The sequence below is a fragment of the Chlorocebus sabaeus genome, chromosome X (genome assembly GCF_047675955.1).
Source record: "Chlorocebus sabaeus isolate Y175 chromosome X, mChlSab1.0.hap1, whole genome shotgun sequence".
Lineage (NCBI taxonomy): Eukaryota > Metazoa > Chordata > Mammalia > Primates > Cercopithecidae > Chlorocebus > Chlorocebus sabaeus.
In genome coordinates this window covers 135,784,123-135,804,485 of record NC_132933.1, presented here as the reverse complement: position 1 = coordinate 135,804,485, position 20,363 = coordinate 135,784,123, and the positions used below count along the sequence as shown (strand labels likewise).

Sequence of the window (20,363 nt, the reverse complement as noted above, 5' to 3'; positions counted from 1 at the left end):
TTTTTTAACCCTGTTTTTCTGATAAGCCTTGTTATTTTTAGAGTTTGTTGTTGCGAAGCATTAGTTTTTTAGCAATACATACGTTCAATTACAGAAGAAATTCCCATGATTCCTTTTCCTAAGGTTGAACAATCTGGGAAGGAGGGTTAGTTAATAGCAGCATCTATGGGAGGTTTTACCCAAGGATCAGCAGACGTAAGCATTCTTGGCTGCAACTTGGCCTAAATCAGTTTTCCCTTGGTGACTATCTTCCTAAGTACTCTTTATTATATATTTAGGTGATTGTGTTTTTGCATTTTTGTCCTCTCTCTGATCTCTTTCTACAGTCTGAACAAGTGTCAGAGGCCGAGTTACTCCCACAGCTGAGCAGAGCCCCATCCCAGGCTGCAGAAAGTAGTCCAGCAAAGAAGGTAAGGTCAGCCTGAGGATGCTGTCAGATGGCATTGCGAGTCCCACCCATGGGCTTCTTATCTCTATTAGCTGATCTATTGTTTTAAGGTTTCTGTGTCCTGAAATGAATGTCAGTCATCCAGATTTCCTAGACTGTGGGTTCTTTGTGAAGATTGGGGTCCTGAAGATTCCTGGGCTTGACCCTTGATGTCATTTTTTACATGACAGTACATACTCAACCTCCTTAGCCCTGCAGCTAAACATGGTGGCCTTCTTTATGGCAAGATCAAAAAGGGCTGTGGAGGGGGACAGATGTCTTTAGCAAAACTCCATCCACCTGCTAAGCCTCTTTGAGTGCCTCTTGGAGTGGGGTAGTCTCTCCTTCTTGGTCTTTGTACCATGGTTTCCTCTTGCATTGTGGCATTTTCACCTGGCATCTGCCCAGCCATGCCATTGGGTCACCTGTCATTTGCTCAGTAAGTACCCCTCACTCATCATGCTCTCCATTCATCTCCTCACCCTCTTCTTGTCCTCCATGGCTCTTCTCCCTTCAGAGAGAGTGGGCCTTGGACTCAGGAGCACAGGTGAGGTAGAGTCCTCCAAGGAAGCAGGCCAACTGTGTCCTTCCATAATACACTGTGGCTCTTTTTCTTGACTTTATGTAGGAATTGGGGATAGGAGAATGATGAGCATATGATTAAGACCTTTAAAAACTTCCAAAGCTTAGGTTTTAAAAGGCTTCAGAGTGAGGCAGGAGCCTATCTTCTCTTCAGTTAGATAAGGCCCCATGGTGTGAGATGCACACAGGGTCTGTGTGAGTTTCAGGTGACAAGAAGTAATAGACTTCTTGAAACATTTAAAAATAAAAAGAAAAAAGGGAAGACCACTGGACTCTGATGCCTGTATCCCCCCAGTTCTTGCTGAGCCATGGGTCAGTAAATAGAGTACCCTCCTGATCTTGGGGTTGGGGCTTAAGGAATGTGGGACACTGGCAGGAAGAGTGGAGGGAATATTTAAATGTTTAACTTTTAATTTGTATTTTGTTTTAAATCCACAGGATGTACCGTATTCTCAGCCACCATCAAAGCCCATTCGTAGGAAATTCAGACCAGAAAATCAAGCTACAGAAAACCAAGAGCCTTCAACCGCTGCAAGTGGGCCAGCTTCTGCAGCAACCATGAAACCGCACCCAACAGTCCAAAAGTAAGTAGACCACATAAACAAGAGCAAGGTAGGAATCTCGCTCTGAGATGTACACAGATATGTAAATGTGTTGACATTTACATGCACACCAACAGAAGGATTTCATGGTTTTAAGGTTTTTTTTTTTTTTTTCATGCTTGTAGGTTTTATCTTGCTCGTCTCTGTGATGGGATTCAAGCCTCCCAGTCACACAGAAGGCTTTATAAGCTATAAGACTTAACCTGACCTGAAGGGGCGGACGAGTCCTAGGCTGTGGTGTTTGGTTTGGTTTGATTTCTTTCCCTTCCTCTCACCTTCTGTTGTTTCCTACCCCTCTTCCTTGTGAGGGCCCAGATTTTCCTGGCAAGACGACAGTATTGTAAATGGCAGTTTTGCCTCTCTGCCCATGTTATCTCCTTTTCCCTCAGGGCAAATGGCTAGCTCCTTCACCCACAGACACACTTTCAGTAGGTGTGGTATGTGATGGTTTCTGTTGTTGGTCGCCTCAGCACAGAATGGATACATACACAACTTCCGTTATATTTATCCAACCAGCTGGAACAGGTGTTGGAGGGAGGGTGGAGACATCTGTGGACATGGCCAGGGACTGAGACAATGATGCTCTGGACAAACTATTCTTCTCTGTAAAACTTTGACTTTGAGAAGAGCCATCACTTGCTTCAATTTCTTTGTAGTGAAATTGAGGTAGGTGTTGAGGACAGAAACCTGCTCCTGTCACTTGACTGCAAGTGAGCCTGACTGGTCACTAACATAAATGCTCAAGACCCATCATGACCCTGCTTTTGGGGTCTTGCAGGTCTCAGATGCTGCTGCAGATTTTCTTCTGCTTACACTGTTGTAGAACAGTTCTGCAGGTTCTGTGGGAGATGTTAGCAACTTGTCTTTGAAGCCAGAGTCCCGTTCTGAATCTCTGCAGCCCTCTCCTTCAGGTGATTTTCTTTTTTTCAAATGGACAGGTCCCTGGTGGTGTAAGTCCATAGAGGAAGTATATTTTGTTCATCACATTCACCGAGAGCTTTGACCATCTTCCAGCCCCTGTTAAGCCTGGAAGGTGAATCCCTATCAGGAACAGAGATGGCTCAATTTTCTTCCATGTTCTACCCCAGCACTCCACTTCAATTTCAGCTTCATGTTAATTTTAGTCATCAGTGGCTTGACATTCTCCAGAGTAGTTGTCAGGGCATCTGGTGGAGTTCATACAGAGATCTTTTCTTTTTCTCTTTTTTATAACAGCTTTATTGCAATATAATTCACATAGCATACAGTTCATGTTTTTAAATGTACAATTCAGTGGTTCTTAGTTTATTCACAAAGTCATGCAACCATCACCACAATCTAACTTTTGTCATGCCTAAAATAATATCAGTGCCCATTAGCAATCACTCCCCATTCTCTCCTTCCCCCTCAGCCCCTGGCAACTACGAATCTCCTTTCTGTCTCCATGGCTTTGCATATTCTTGTCATTTCACATAAATGGAATAATGAAAGGTGGTCTTTTGTGACTGGCTTCTTTCACTTAGCATAATGTTTTCAATGTTCATCTAAGTTGTAGCATAAATCTGGACTTATTTTTTTATGGCTGAATAATATTCTATTGTATCGATAGACCATATTTTATTCATCCATTCATCAGTTGATGGACATTTTGGTTATTTCTGCTTTTTGGCTCTTAAGAGTAATGCCACTATACTATTTGTGTACATGTTTTTGTGTGGACTTAACGTTTTCATTTCTCTTGGGTCTGTACCTGGAAGTGGAATTGCTAGGTCATGTGGTAACTCTATCTTTAATATTTCGAAGAACTACCACACTTTTTCATAGTGGCTGCACCATTTTATGTTCCTGTTGGCAATGTATGCGGGTTCCAATTTCTCCATTTTGTCAACACTTACCTTTTTTTTTTTTTTTTTTATTACAGCCATCCTAGTGAGTGTGAAGTGTTACCTCATGGTTTTGATTTGCATTTCTTTCGTGGCTAATGACATTGATCATCTTTTCATGTGCCTATTGGCCATTTGTTTATCTTCTTTGTGAATAGACATAGAAATGTCTATTCACACCGTTTGCCCACTTTTAATTGGATTATTAATCTTTTTATTTTTGAGTTATGAGTTCTTTATATATTGTGGATACAACTCCCTTGTCAGATATATGAGAAAATTGAGCCATCTTTGTAAATATTTTCTCTCATTCTGTGGGTTGTCTTTTCAATTTCTATTTATTTTTATTTTTTAGAGACAAAGTCTCACTCTGTCACCCAGGCTGGGGTGCAGTAACATGATCATGGCTCATTGAAGCCTCGAATTCCTGGGCTCAAGTGATCCTTTCCCCTTCAGCCTCCTGAGTAGCTGGAACTACAAGCATGAGCCACCATATCCAGCCAATTTCATTTTATTTTTTGTAGTGATGGAGTCTTACTATGTTGCCCAGTCTGGTCTCAAACTCCTGGCTTCAAGGGACCATCCTGCCTCGACCTCTCAAAGTGCTGGGATTACAGGCCTGAGCCACTGCACTTAGCCAATTGTCAGTATCAGTCAGATCTGTAAAGTGGTCACAGTCCATTCTAGTTCAGTTGCCCTTGTCTAGAACCCATCTCCCAGTGATGGCACATATGGCTGTTTTTCTAGGAGAACATCAGTTGCTCTTTTGCTCTAAGAATTCGGTGTTTCTTGCTGTGGGATGAAAAGCTGTGGATTATCCCTGTGGTAACCACACTGATTTATCATCCCAACCATGGACGATTTTGAAAAGTAAAGAGAGTGTTAATGTACTTATGCTGGACAGACAGTTCAAATGGAGATTGTAATGGGCACAGTAGGATGCATGGTCACTCTGGTTATGCCTGTTCTGTGAATTTGCTGTTAATTGGGAGATACTGGTATTAAAACGTTCTGTATTTTTCTCAAGTGCCACAGATATATGCTGGTCTATGCACATACACGAGTGCACATTTATGCACACACACACACATATAGTTAGGCATTCATGCCTAATAATAAATAAGGTAGAGGTAGGTAGTCTGGCTAAGTTAATGTAGAATTTTTGGGAAAAAGAATGTTCTTCTATTATTTTCCTTCAGACTTGTCCACAGGGGACACCTGCAGGTCTTTTAAGTGCTATTAATTCTTACACAAAAAGGACATTCCAGTTAATATGGTTTGTCAGGAAGAAATACTTATTAAAATGTCTTGGAATAAATGGAACACAAATGTTTGAAAAGGCCCACTTCACAGCTTTCATTCAAGTTATAAAATGGGAATTACTTCAGGTGTAAATAATTCATCCCAACAAATTTGTTTCATTTGGTGTCTATCTGCCTGACCGCCTGTGAATATGAGATTTTATTTTTGGAGCCCTGTGTTGTTAACCACTTGTTAGTTTAACACCTCTCATGAACCAGAGTTCTGACCCTCAAGGGTTCAGACCTCTAAGTCCTTTTTCACTGAAGTGTTTGTGCTTTTCTGTAGGCAGTCTTCCAAACAGAAGAAGGCCATTCAAACTGCTATCCGCAAAAATAAAGAGGCAAACGCAGTGCTGGCTCGGCTGAACAGTGAGCTCCAGCAGCAGCTCAAGGTAAGGAATGAGTCCCAGATTTGGATGACCAGGCTTTTCCTTGGCTTTTAAAAAGTTTTTTTTAATTTAATAGACATATAATAATTGTACATATTTATAGGGTGGGGTGCATAGTGATGTCTCCATACCTATCATGTACAGTGATCTGATGTGACCATTGGCTGACCATATAGTTCCATCCCTGTTGATAAGACTTGCCTCTTTGTTCTCAAACCCTTTTTGGAAGGTGGAAAATTACTATATTTAAGTTTCATGGATTGGTTCTTGCATAGCCAGAGGAAGACTAGTGACTTTAGTATGTAGGCTTCATATTGTGTGTGAGTTAAAAGGAAAGACAATCTATTACAAAGGCTGTTTGAAGCATTCTCTGTTATCCAAAGCTTCTGGGTAAGCCCTTAATTATTTATGTCCTCTCTGAAAGAGAGGACGTAAATTCTTATTTCAGTAGAAGGAAGTGGCCCTGGTACTATCAAAGGCCGGCTCCTCCTCTGGTACCTTGCAAATGGTTCTATTTCACCTTCTCAAGGACATCACCGCTGTTTCTCTTCATCATTACTCTCCCCTGTATTAGTTTCTCAGGGCTGCTATAACAAAATACTACAAATATGGTGGCTTAAGATAACCAAAAATGATTCTCTCACAGCTCTGGAGGCTAGAACTCTGAAATCAAGATATTGGCAGAGCCACGCTCTCTTCAAAGGCTCTAGGAGATAATCCTTCCTTACCTCTTCCCAGCTTCTGGTGTTGCTGGCAGTCCTAGGCGTTCCTTGGCTTGTAGCTGCATCACTCCAATCTCTGCCTCTGTTGTCACATGGCCTTCTTCCTGTATCTCTCTGTGTCTGTGTCCAAATTTCTCTTCTTATTGTATCTTCTTATAAGGACACCAATCATTGGATTAGGACCCACCCTAATCTGGCATGACCTCATCTTAATTTGATTACATCTGCAAAGAACCTATTTGCATATAAGGTCACATTTACAGGTACTGGGGTTAGGACTTGAACATATATTTTGAGGGGACATGATTCTACCCACTATATCCCCCAGTTCTCTACTGGATCATTCGCCATCCACACGTAAATGTGCTCCAGTATTGTCCATTACACTTGGCCAATTACTGCCCCATTTCTTTGGTTCCCTTTACAGCAAAGTTTCTCAGGAGTGGTTTTTATTCATTGTCTTTACTTTCGAACCAGTGATTTTTTTCCTCCTTCCATTTCAGTTGGCTTTGTCCTCCTCCACTCACACCCGTCTTAGGGCTAAATCCAATGGGCCGGTTTTAATATTATTAATTTTTTCAGAAGAATTCTACACAATTGATCATTTCCTCCTCTGAAATTGCTTTTATAACTGGTTTTTGATATACCATACTCTCCTGGTTTTCCTTATGCTTCACTGGTGCTTCCCGTTTTCATTTTCTGCTGTCTCTTCCTTCCCTGACCTCACTTTTATACCCCAACCCCATTTGCCCCAATACTTTAGTATGAAACTTTTCAAACACACAGGAAAGTTGAAAGAATAATAAGTGACTGCTTGTATAGACATCACTTCAGTTCTACCATAACATTTTGCTATAGTTGTTTTTAATCACAGATCTACCCATTTATCCTTGTGTCCATCAGTTCATCTTATTTTTGACATATTTTCAAGTAAATTGCAAATATCTGTATACTTTCCCTAAATATTTTAGCATGCGTATAATTAGCTGGAGTTCAATATATTTTTACAGTTTTTTCTTATGATGTAAAATGTTTACACAAAATGCATGCACAAATATTATTATTATTATTTTTGAGATGGAGTCTCACTCTGTCACCCAGGCTGGAGTGCAGTGGCGTGATCTCAGCTCACTGCAAACTCCGTCTCCCGGGTTCACACCATTCTCCTGCCTCAGCCTCCCGAGTAGCTGGGACTATAGGCACCTGCCACCACGCCCGGCCAATTTTTTGTATTTTTAGTAGAGACGGAGTTTCACCATGTTAGCCAGGATGGTCTCAATCTCCTGACCTCGTGATCTGCCTGCCTTGGCCTCCCAAAGTGCTGGGATACAGGTGTGAGCCACCACGCTCAGTGCACCCAAAAATCCTAAGTGTACATTTGCTGAGTTTGTAACAAGTACATGTACTTTCTGAATCCAAACACCCATAAAGATAGAGAGTATTAGCATCACCCCAGGAAGCTCCCTCATGCTCTTTCCTAGTCAATTCCTGCCCTACCCACACAGAGGCAATCAGTATTCTGATTTTTATACCATAGTTTTGCCTGCTCTATAACTTTATATAAGCGATGTCTTACAACTTATACTTTAATATAAAGCTTCTTTCACTTAGTATTATGTTTTTGAGATTCATTTATATTGTTGTGTGCATCAGTAATTCATCCATTTTTATTGATGAGTAGTATTCCATTGGTTGAATATGTTACAGTTTGGTTATCAGTTCTATTGACAGACACCTGAGCTGTTTCCAGTTTTTGGCAATTTGGAATAAAACTGCATTTTTGAATAAGTCTCTGTATGGACATATGTTCTCATTTCTCTTGGATAAATACCTAGGATTGGGATGTTAGTTTCTGAGAAACTGCTAGATTGTTTTCCAAAGTGGTTGTAGCAATTTGTACTCCTACCACTAATGTATGAGAGTTCCAGTTGTTCCACATCTTTGCCAACATTTGGTGTTATGATTATTAATTTTAGACAGCCCTGTAGTGATATAGTTTTTATCATCTCCTTGCTGACTAATTATGTTGACCGCTTTTCTTTGTGATTATTTACCTTTCATATCTTACTTTATGAAATATCTTTTCAAATGGTATTTTTCTCCAAAGTAGTCTATAGATTTATTATAAAACCAATAAAAATCCCAGCAGGATTTTTTGTGATTAGACAAGCTAATCCCAAAACTTATATGTAAGGGCCAAGGAGCTGGAATTGCTTAAACAAATTTGAAAAGGAAGAACAAAGTTGGAGGAATAACTTTACTATCAAGCTCCAGTAATCAATATGCTGATGCATAGATCAATGGAATAGGATACAGAGTCCTGAAATAGACCACATGAAAACAGCCATTTGATCTTTGACAAAGGTGCAAAATCAATTCAGTGAGAAAGAACAGTTTTCAACGAATTGTTTTATAACAATTTGTCATTTGCATTTAAAAAAAGAGCCTTGATCTAAGCTTCACATCTATACAGAGATTAACTTGAAATGAGTCATAGATGTAAATGTAAAACATAAAGCTATAGAATTTTTAGAAGAAAACAGAAAAATCTTCATGATCTGAGTTTAGAAATAACACCAAAAGCACGATCTATAACAGAGAAAAACTAAAAAAAATTGGACTTCATCAAAATTAAAACCTTTTATTTTGCCAAGCATAGTTAAGAAAATTAAGAGACAAGCTGCTGAGTGGGAGAAAGTATTTGCAAACCACATATTTGATAAAAGACTTATGTCTCAATTATATAAAGAGCTCTTAAAATTCAATAATAAGAACTCTCCAAAACATCTCAATTTAAAAATGGGCAAAGGATTTGAACAGACACTTCACTAAATAATATATAAAGATGGCAAATAAGTACACGAGAAGATATTCAACATCATTAGCCATTCGGGAAATGCAAATTTAAACCACAATTACATACCACTATACACATACTAGAATTGCTAAAACAAAAAAATGTGGCATCACCAAGTACTGGCAATTAGAACTCTCATTTATTGGTGGTGGGAATCCAGAATGGTACCACCACTCTGAAAAATCACAGTTTCCTTTGAAGTTATACATACACTAACCGTGTGACCCAGCAGTCTCTACTTTAGTGAAATGAAAATTTATGTTCACTCAAAAATCTATATATGAATGTACATAGCAGTTTTATTCATGATAGCCCAAACCTGGAAACAACACAAATGTTCTTCAAAAGATGAATGAATAAATTGGGATACATTCATACAATGGAATAGTACTCAACAGAGAAAAGAAATGATACACAACTTGGATGAAACTCAGACATTATGCAGAGTGGGATAAGCCAGTATCAAGAGGTTGTGTACTGTATGATTCCTTTTATTTGACATTCTTGAAAAGGTAAAACTACAGTGATGTGAAACAAATCAGTGGCTATCAGGGGTTATGCATGAGATGAGAGTTTGTATGAGTAGTCCCAGGGAACTTTTGGGGTTGGTAGAACTGTAATGTATCTTCTTTGTGGTGGTGGTTACACAAATCTGTACACTAAAAGAAAAAAATTGTTTTACTCTATGATAATTTAAAAAAATTGTTTTTTAAATGTCAAAGTTCATTCTGTTTTATAAAACTTTGTATGTGAACTTGTTTTGTTTTATCATTTTGTTTGGTTTTGGTTTTTCTCCTCTCTCCCTCTGCTTTGGGATAGGCCAGTTTCATCCATTGTTCTCTATATTTGGTGGGCCCTTTTAATTTGGAAACCGATATTCTCCAGTTCTGGATGGTTTTTTATTTTTATTTTTGTTGTCGTTGATTATTTCCTCCCCCCTGCCTTCACCCCCATTTTTTCTCATTCTCCCTTACTGATATTCAGACATTGGACTTCTTAGTTTAGTTCTCTAATTTTCTCATATTTTCTCTTCTGTTTTCTTTTTCTCTTTCTTCCTACCTTTTCTTCTTTATTTTTGTCTATTTCCGGAAACTTAATTATATATTCTAAATCTTCTGTTGTTTAATAACCAATGATTTTTTGTTTTCTGTTTATTTTTGATGATATCCTATTCTTGTTTCATTGTCGTGATCTTTTTTTTTTTATTATTATACTTTAAGTTCTGGGATACATGTGCAGAACTCGTTGTGATCTTTTTTTATGGTCATTTTTCTTTCTTCTTCCTGAATAGTTTGTTTGTGTGTGTTGTGTTGTGTTGTATGTACTTTATCTTAGATGCTTTCCTTCGATATCTGATGACCTTTCCTTGCTCATATTTAAAAGGAAGACGAAAACACTGATTGGAAGTTCATTGCACGTTGTGAGGCTTGTCAACTTTGAGCTTCACTGTCTCGCAGTTTGGCTCGGCTCTGTAGTTGGGGAACCCCTAAAGGGAGTATGATTAGCTCTTTCCTCTTGGTCTGGTTGAAGTCTCCAGAGTGGAGACTGTTTTAGTCACCTGCATGTAGGGAAAGAGTTGGTTCAGTGGAGCAAGAGGGCTGTAGGTCTCAGCATTCCAGGATATTCATTCACTCTCCCTATTTCTGACCCAGTATCTTGTCCTCAACTGTGCTTGTTTCTTGCTAATTCAGATGCTCTCTGTTGTACCTTTTCAAGAAATAAACCTTCAGCATTCTGCCCTGGTGGCAGGAATGATCTGGGGATTTAATTGCTTCTGAAACAGATTTTCAGCCAGCGCTTGTTTTCGCCAGCCCCCATCTCCCCTTATGTACTCCCACTTTCATAGGTATCTGGTGTTGCCAATTTGAGTCTTTAAGGAATTCTCCTATGTAAAATCAAATTGGTTCTTATTTTTCTTCGTGTTAGCTTGGGACTCAGCTTTCTTTACTTGATCTGTATGAGTGGAAAAGTTCTAAGTCTAGTGAACAGAAGTCTGAAGAATCATTGAAACAGAACTATAGTCATAGCCTCTCAATTAATTCCCAGGCTAAGCCAGTTTATAGATCCAGAGCCTCTTGAATGATGAAGGGGCATCTATGTCTCCCTATGGAAGGACCCCACTGTGCAGCCAAAAATTTATACTGTAAATCTTTCTCCTAACCTTTCCCAAAGGGACCCTGCTGCCATTTACCAGGGTGACTGTGCATTAGAGGAAGGGAAATAATTAGACTTTTGGGGAATTACTAGACACTGGCTCTGAACTGACACTAATTCCAGGAGATGCAAAGTGTCACTGTGGCCCATCAGAGTTGGGGCTTAGGGAGATCAGGTGATCAATGGAGTTTTAGCTTACGTTCGTCTTACAGTGGACCCAGTGGACTCCCAAACTCACCCTGTGGTTATTTCCCTAGCTCTGGAATGCATGCTTGGAATAGACATACTTAGAAGCTGGCAGAATGCACACATTTGTTTTCCTGGATTTCCTAAGTCATTTATCATTCACCAGTTTGCCACTCAACTTTCGAATTTTATTGCTATCATCTTGTCCCTTTTGTTTTCCCTGTCTTGTGGGTCCGTGACTTTGAAAAGTTGCTGTATTGTTTTAGTGGTGCTCCAGGAGGGAGAGAGTGTGGTACCCCTGGTCAGTCTTCCATCTTTACCTGAAACCTCTATCTATACTGTTTTGCTGGATGATGTTGTATGGTCTCATGGCTTTGAAGACCATCCATAAACTAGTGAAACCTAATTTATGTCTCAAGCCCTGCTTCCCTTTTCCTCTGTGCTCTAGACTTACATGTATAACTTCTTACTCAATGTTTTCTCCTTAGATATCCAATACACATCTCAGATAATTAATTGTCAACCCTATCCTTGAAATGCTCATTTCTTATCTAATCTTCTCATTTTCAATATCACTACCAGCCAGCTTCTTTATTCATACAAAATTCCCAGGAGTCATCCTCAGATTTTCCTTCTCTCCTCCATCAACTTCATCAGCAAGTCCTACCAGTTCTAGATTCAAGATTTATCTAGAATTCATCCACTTCTCCTCATCTTTATGGCTTCTACCCTGACGGAAGCCATTTTCATTTCTCACCTGAGTCCCTGCAGTAACCTCCCAGTTGCTCCCCTGCTTCCACTCTCACCCTGCTATAATCCACTGTCTACACAGTAGCCAGAGTGAAAATTTTGAATTTTAAGTTGGGTCATGTTCCTGCCCTGATTAGAAACCACCCCGCCTATACTTCCATACTCTTTCCTCTGCCCACAAGGCCCTGTATGATCTGACTCCTTGATTAAATCTCTGACTTCATTTCCTGCCAATGTCTTCCTCGTTCCCTCTACTCTGGTCACACAGGCTTTTTGTTCATCAAATTCACCAAACTCACTCGTTCCTCAGGGCCTTTGCAGTTGCCATGTTGTCTCTAAATATTCTTCCCCCTATATCTTCATATGGCTCACTCCTCATTTCATTCAAGTCTTTGCTCAAGTAGTGCTAACTCTGAGAAGGCTTCCCAGGTCACTCTCTCTCCTTTCTCCCAGATCCCCCTCTGTTACTCTCTATTATGTTATCTTATTTCCTTCTGGGAGTATCTTGTTCATTAACCTTATTATCTTTCTCAAGTCATTTGAATGTAAGCCCTATTGCTCTGATCTGGCATATTCTTTGCTGATACCATCACAGCTAGAGCATTACCTCACCTGTAGGAGATAGAAACCAAAAGACTTCTGACTGGGTGACTAGGAGAGCATGTGAATAAATACTTGTGAAGTTGTATACTGACTTAGTATGCTGATTCTTCTGAATCTCACAATTCAACCTTTATACAGAATTCTTTCCCACCTTGGCAATTCTACTTGAATACTTTTGTGTGTCCCCTCTCTTCCTGCCAAAATACCCCCTTTTAGGCCCGAAAGTTTGAATTCCAAAATAGCAGATTGCTCAGCCTCTTTTCTGCCTTTCACCCAGATGTCGTACCTTACACCATACGTTGTGCAGAAACCTGGATGAGATTTTGGTGGAGGGGCCACTAGCATACGTTTTGGCCCTCAGACCTGACTGAGTATGGTGCTGAATTACAAGTCAGAGATTGCAACTAGAAATTTAAGTCCTGTTGGCTCACTGCTCAGAATTAGGAGTCTGTTTTTGCTTTCTGCTCTCTCCTAGTCTTTTAATTTTTAATGACACTCTCTACCAGCTACTGATCTTGTTGAAACAAGCTAAAACTAGGGCAGGGTGGTAGAGGGGAGTAGGTCAGTTTCATTTCATCGTCTTCAGAAAGGAGTTGAGAGATTACAAATTGTGAAGCCCCTTTTTTCTGGTCACCAGCATTAAATCTGGTACCTCCCAGTCTTCCTGTTCTTGAGTTATACAGCACTTGTATTTGTGGGTCCAGTTATAAGTTTCCTTTTAATATCTGATGAAGTAGGAATGAATTCAAGAAATGACCCCTTTGCTTTTTTGTTTTTCTTCTGTTTTGTATAACTCAGGAGGTTCATCAAGAACGAATTGCATTGGAAAACCAATTGGAACAACTTCGTCCAGTCACTGTGTTGTGACCCCCCATGGTTCAAGTGACAGTGGGTGACCTTGTCTGCCAAGATCTTTCTTTTGAATGTTTTGAACCCAACTACTTTTCATAGATGTTTGACTGTGTCAAAAGCTGTGAGCAGCAAAATATAATCCATATGACCTTTTCTCTTGCACTTCACTTGTATGTTTTACTGTGGTGGAAAAAATACTTCAACTGATTATCACACTTGAAATGGTAATTATCAGTGGAATTTGTCTCCTATTCTTAAGTACTTCTGCAAGGTATTAGATGCTGCTCCTTACCAAAAATCAGTCTTCTAGCAAATAAAAATAACTTAGAGCATTATTTATTTAAAGAATTTATGTTTTCTATAAAACCTTATAACCAAGTACCTTCAGGATGCTTGTAACCAAGTACTTTCAGGATGCTTTTTGTATGTATATCACATATAGTAGGTTGGTTTCCTGAGTAATTGGGAATTCCAACTAGATAGTCATTGGTGTGACCATAATAAAAACAAAAATAAAAGCATCAGATTTAGACTGGCGCTGTGCCCTCTACCACTATATGCCAAAAAAAATTGCTTCTCTAGTGCCATTTTGATATTCTATCTAGCTATAAATAATACATGACTATTGTTTTCTATTGAATGTCAAAGACTTACTGGGTCTTTACACCTCTGTAAAGTGGAGGTTTTGGCAATGAGCTATTTAACTTGGCCAAGCTAGGCTGTCAACCCAGACAACTCAGTCCTTTCATGTAAATTTTTGGGCAAGAGAAGTCTGCTTTGACTGCCTTGCCTGACCAAATTAAATAAATAGTTACCAGATCTCTACTTTTATCCTGCATGGGATAATATATCTGTAAATGCATGAGTTTGGAAACCACCCATCAAATATGAAAGGCTGATGAGACTGTTAGGATTGATAAACATTTGTTGTTTGAACCCAGGTATCCAAACTGGGGAAGAAGAGGAAATGGTTGTTACCAACAATCTCTAGTAGTTATTTTATTCTTTATTTTAACCTGGATTGCAAATGTATTGGGTATGAAGAGGTAATGAAAGAAAGTGGTCCTCATGCTGGATGTATGACTGTTTTGTTCTCTGTAAAGTGTATTCTTGGGAAGTGATTGGTTTATATCAGATTCAGAGGAGCCCAGTTAACTCCAGTGTAGGTGACATAAAACAGTAAGCTCAAATTGCAGAAGCAAGTATCCTACAGAAATTTAAGTAGCTGCTGCTTCTCCTGAAAGCCCAGGTTGAAAATGGGACTACAGGGGCACAGGACTACTGACCCTCACAGGGCATGCCAGCATTAACACCACTTTGAGAGACTAATGGCAAGAAATGCTGTCTCCTGTGCATTTTACTAATTTCCCCATTCTTAGGGTAGCAGGGGGGTCTTTTTGAAGCAGTTTCGGATAGGTGTGCAATATGTGGGATTCAGCCTTTGATTTCAATAGAGCTGAGAGCTTTTAGAACAAGTAGGCATTTATTTAATGTTTCCTTAGTCCATTGGCAAGCTTTATCAATAGCTTAATGGCAGAGGATAAAGGCTCAAACAGATGATGTTTTTCCACAGAAAAACGAATTGTTGAATCTATTCCATGCATATTTAAGGATTTTGAATGGATTTTGAAAATCAGGAAACTTGAACTATTTCTCTATTCCCTTTTTTTCTTCCCCATTTGCTGCCTTTTTTGTTTTTGTGGGGGAAGGATGGCGAGTAAGTTTAAACTCTTCCGAAGATTATGAATGGATCAGCGTAAATTTTTAGGCAACTGCTTTTTCCATGTTCTGAGATCTAGGGGCTACAACAGATTTTATCAACAGTGTTCTTTTTTTTTTTTTTTTTTTTTTTTTTTGAGATGGAGACTTGCTCTGTCGCCCAGGCTGGAGCAGAGTGGTGCAATCTCGGCTCACTGCAACCTCCCCCTCCCGGGTTCAAGCAATTCTTGTGCCTCAGCCTCCTGAGTAGCTGGGATTACAGGTGCCCACCACCACGCCTGGCTAATTTTTGTATTTTTAGTAGAGACGGGGTTTTGCCATGTTGGCCAGGCTGTTCTTGAACTCCTGACCTCAAGTGATCTGCCAGTCTTGGCCTCTCAAAGTGCTGGGATTACAGGTGTGAGCCACCCGCCCAGCTATCAGCACTGTTCTTATTGCAGACATTTCACAGCATGTTTGGCTTTTGGTAAATTCAATCCAGGAAAGACTAGCATGTGCACTTTATCTCATAAGCTTCCAGTACATATGCTCTCAGTTGGGATAGCACTTCATTTCTATTAGGCAGACGTATAAACTAAGGAATGTTAGTCTGCAGTATTCATTTTAAAAATATTGACATGCTTTTGCCCTTCCCTCCATGAAATCAGTGCCAGAGTGAGCCAAATTAGGAGGTTGGGGTTTTGTCTAGTTGGCTTGGTTTTCATTAAGGGAAACAACTTGCATTGGACAATCAAATTCCTCCGAGTTTCATAATGTCATCATTATTTTAAGATAGGCAAGCACACACTAATAATATGTATGCCTACCTTCTTGGGTGGACTTAATTGTAACCACAGTTTATTAGTTGCTTAGAAGTGGATTTTTTAAAAAAACAGTTAAATGTGCATAACACACAAGTAATGACACACTACTTTTATTGTTACCTAAGTAGTGCTCATCCTCTCTGTGTTTTCTTAGGATATGTACTTTAATTTAGGATTATAACACCTGATAAATATTTCTGTGAGCCTTTAATGTGATTTATAGGATGGCCGAGTTACTGAAATCACCATTATACCTCTTCTATAAAACGACTCCAAAATTAGACCTGCCTATTGGGGAGAATTCTGTAGACAGAAGGTCAGTGTTGCCCCCATCTATAGGAGTTGAATTACCTTGCTGTTAAGTGGTCTTCCCCCATTGGGATCCTACAGTCCCACAGATGAAAGCACAGTAGTAGCTGACAGCTGGTTTATTGGGTCCCTCGGCATCTCTCATATGTGGCATATTGCTTTCGCCACTTTCCTATGAAGCAGACATCAAAGCAAAACTAAAAGGTAGATATCTGGAATGAATGTATATGTTGCAAATGGGCAGATATTTACCTTAATTGGAAGGATCTAACTGCTTTACAAATATTAAATAAGTGCTTGGGCATGATTGGGAGAGGAGGCAGCTTAGCTGGAAGCTGTGCCCATCTTACTGTCACTGGAGAATAGGATGTCAGAGCTGGGCAGGACTGGTACCCATCACTTGCAGTTTGCATGTGGGGAAACCAAAGTCCTAAGAAACAACAGTACCTGGCTCAAAAAATCCATAGAAAGAGGTAACTAGTGGCAGATTTGGGATGCCAACCGGATTTTATGGATTTTGAGTTAGATTCTCTACACTCTACCAATACTAAAAATAGATTAGGAGGGTTTTTTTTTTTTTTTTTTTTTTTCTGTTTATCATGTTGAATTTCATTGACTTGGTTAGTCTTTAAATTTGAAAACATGTTTTAGGGAGTTTAGTTCTAGAAATTTCTCTTGGATTGAAGTGACAAAATCTGAAAGAAAAGAATATGATTGAGCTATTTGTTTTCCTGAACACCTCACCTTTTATGATGCAATAAGTTACTCTGAGTTTCTTGGCAGAGTTTTTGACAGCTGTTGCTTTCAATGGATTCCATTCCTGTATTCCTTATGGGAGTTTGTTTTTAAAATAGACTACTGTGATTGAAATGAACTCAATATGTAGTTAAGTTACAGCTTTCTTCAGTGTATTTTTAGTTACTTGGGTCACAAATATTCAATTTCAGCATATTTTAGGGTGAGTAATCAAAAATGTGAATTTGCCTTTGATTTCTTACCACTGTCTGAGCTATCATAAAGCATTCTCTTCAGTTGTGATTTGATTCTATAGTCTGTTTCTAAATGACATTTGTCTGTTTCTTAAATGATCTCACAGCCATGGTAATAATAGATGTGTACTCAGAAGATCAATAAGGTAATATTGGAATTCACGTGTTTTTTGCAGTTAAGGCAGCCATTTGCCAATGTCTTCTTTTAAGCAGTAGTTGGAAAGATCTCAATTACAGTATAACACCTTAGAGCTAAAAACATTTGTTCAACACAAACTAGAATCACACCTTCTCACTAGATATTACCAAGGGAATGTGGTTTTAAAAAGAAAAAGAAAAGAATATAACATATCATAGCAACCAGATCTTCCCATATTATTGACAAGTAGGGATCATTAGGTTCTGGTTTGAACATTCTGAATGTGAACAAAATGTAGTAGTTAAGAGGTGTTTTCCCCCTCTATTTAAAGAGAACACTAGTAATTTTGGTTTTTCTTTCTAACTGCTTTACTGTTTCAAGTGTATTCTTTTAAAACTCTGATTTCAAAGGATCAGTTGAATTTATATTTTAGTTATGGATGTTTTGTTACTTTTTTTTGTATCATGACTCAGTATGGTTCAGTTTCCTAGTAAGAAGTGGGGATTTGTGTTTTTGGAGTCCTCAGCTCACATATCTCGCTCCTCCTTCAGCACAAGCTAAGGGAGATCCCACCCACACGGATAGATCAGTCATTGATGGCAATTTGAATGTGGGTATTACTCTGTGATACCCTGCTTCGCTTGTTTGTAAGGAGAAATGCATCTGGTTATGCGAATTTCCCAAGAGCAGCAGACATGGAGGGCCAGACTTTAAAAGCAATGCAAGCAGATTCAAAGAGCTGTTGCCCTCCCCTAAAAGAGGCTTTTGGAGGCTGCGTTACATGCATGCCCTAAAGCAGTCAGTCTGTTAGTATGAGCAAGACATCCGAAGTACACAGTTGCTTTTAGGCTTGTATAGTTATTTTCTATACATGCTAACACACATGATGATAAAGGAACCTTTTCTAGGAGGCATTGCAGGGTTTCAATACACAGGACATGTTCTAGTTATAGAAGCCTTGCTCTGCTGTCAACAATTGGGGAATGCTTATTTTTTCATGTTTTGTGAATACTCTGGTCTTGCTGTAAGCTAATGTCATGGCTGTGGGAGATTAGAGAAGTGGGTTTATGACTCTGGAGACCGGAAGACACCAGACTTTAAAAGGGCTTAAATTGGAATTTGGGAACTACAGTAAAGGAACCTTCAGGTACCAATTCCATCCTGAAGCACTCTGTTGAACAACAGGGCTAGGTCCTAAAGCTCTTTCAGGGAACTCTTCCCTGGGGCTGGAACAGTTGATGCAGCAACCCCATTATGTGGAGATTGGATCAACTGAGTTGTGTTATTTTTGTTTTAAGTCACCTTGTGTGAGAACCTCAACTGCACCTATCTTGGGAACTGGGTATACCCTTTTCTTTGGCACTGCCATCCTTTTTGTCTTTAGCACAAATAAGATGTTCAAGTGAGCCAGAAGCAAGAAGAGCCATTTTAGTCTTCATATCTGTTGGCTAAGAGAGATAATGAGCTGATGGTCTATTTTAACCTTGAAAGTAAAAATGTATATTTTTTCACTACAGGTACATTGAACAGTAAAAAGTGTAACAGCAAAGTATATATTTGATGCCTTCTGTCTTTTCATGATAATGTGCTAACAAGTCGTGTTAATATTTTACTCAGCTAGAGTCTCATTCATTTGCTAAGCATTTGGGAACATTATGTATATTGACCTTAAACATAGGTGTCCTATATTTGGTTTGTGACTTGTAGACTCAAGCTAACCTTACTGCCTCTTTTTCACACTTGTTGAAAAGTCTGTGAAGAACATAAAGATCTCCAACTTTGGAAAATATACATGATGTGAAACTGGGGTGCTGTGTTAAAAATAAATGTATGATAACTAAGTGTGAGTTTTATGAAGTCTTGGTGTCAGTATATTGTGGTTTGCATTTGGTCTCATGCATTTAATGAAAGTAATGGGAAAAGGAGTTGGGAATCTTTCCAGTTAAGTCAAAGTCTGAGATTTGGTTATTTTTACCTCCTGGTGATCTGAGACAGGTTCTTAAATACCTGCACACAGTAAACACTTGGCAGTCATGGGATGTCATGGCTGACTCACAGTGCATTTTAAAGATCTGCTAAATTGAAAACTTGGCTTAATGTGTGGCCAGGTTATTTGCTTTATCTTTTGTTCAAAATCAGTGTTCTTTTGTTCAAAAATATTCCCATCATGATGTCCTTAGCTGGAGTTGAGGTGATCGGGAAGGATCAGGAATAGTTGGCTTGAAATCTCAACCAAGTAATCTGGCACCCTAGTTATAGTTTCTTGCTTTTAAAATTTGAATAATTTGGGGAGGCACCTCTCCTATTGGGTGAGGGGTTTTATTCCATATTGTGAATGCAAATGGTGGGCTACACATAGGATATTTCCAATCTACTAGTCCCAAAGGACAAACTAACTGTGGAATAATCATCTATCATTTGGCCCGTAAGCTAGGATGCTGGAGGTCGCCAGGCCCTGACCATTCCTAAGCATTGATGTGGATGACTGGGTCATTTACTTTAGAGATAAAAGAGATCTGAGATAATCTATGCAAGCAGTTCTCAAAGTGTGGTCCCCAGGCCAGCAATATCAGCATCATCAGGGAGTTACTAGAAATGCAAATTCTTGCCACCCCTCCCCGGCACCAACTGAATCAGGAACTCTGGTAGTGGAACCCAGCAATCCGTGTGTTAATAAGCCCTCTAGGCGATGCTGATGTACGCTAAAGCTTGAACTACTGAGTAGCCAATCTGATTTTACAGTCAAAGAAACTGTGGTGCAGAAAGGCAAAACTGACTCATCCAGAGTCTCAGCTGATTCAGAGCAAAGGCTAATTGTGTTTCCAGGGCATAGTTTTTGCTGTGCTACATTTTCTATCCATGAGTTTGTTCCTTCCCATGACCCTCCTTCCATCGATATTTATTTTGTGTGTTCCTCCTGTTTAACTGAGCACTACATTAGGGGCTGGAGATGAGACTAACAAGACACACCTCCTTCCCCCAAGGAGCCCACAGTCCAGTGGGACAGAGACCTACAAATGAATTGCAGTGCAGAGTGGGATAGGTGCTATGTTGTATAAGGGTAGGACAACTGCTGTAACAAAGAACCCTGGGAGTTCAATGAATCTCATTTACCTC

General features: G+C 39.4%; 1 protein-coding gene across 9 annotated transcripts in view; it reads left to right on the top strand.

Annotated features, from left to right (window-relative positions):
• Positions 1-20,363, top strand: part of REPS2 (RALBP1 associated Eps domain containing 2) — a 268,818-nt gene that overhangs the window by 179,988 nt on the left and 68,467 nt on the right. For 7 of the 9 annotated variants that reach the window (XM_007991152.3, XM_007991151.3, XM_007991154.3 and 4 more), the window contains 4 exons: positions 327-410; positions 1,448-1,593; positions 5,061-5,166; positions 13,234-19,087. In XM_007991152.3, coding sequence (XP_007989343.1) covers positions 327-410; positions 1,448-1,593; positions 5,061-5,166; positions 13,234-13,302 — 405 coding nt within the window. In that variant the 3' untranslated portion in view covers positions 13,303-19,087. Of the gene's footprint in view, positions 1-326; positions 411-1,447; positions 1,594-5,060; positions 5,167-13,233; positions 19,088-20,363 lie in introns of those variants that run through there. The other 2 variants (XR_012092076.1, XM_073013858.1) reach the window with 1 other exon arrangement.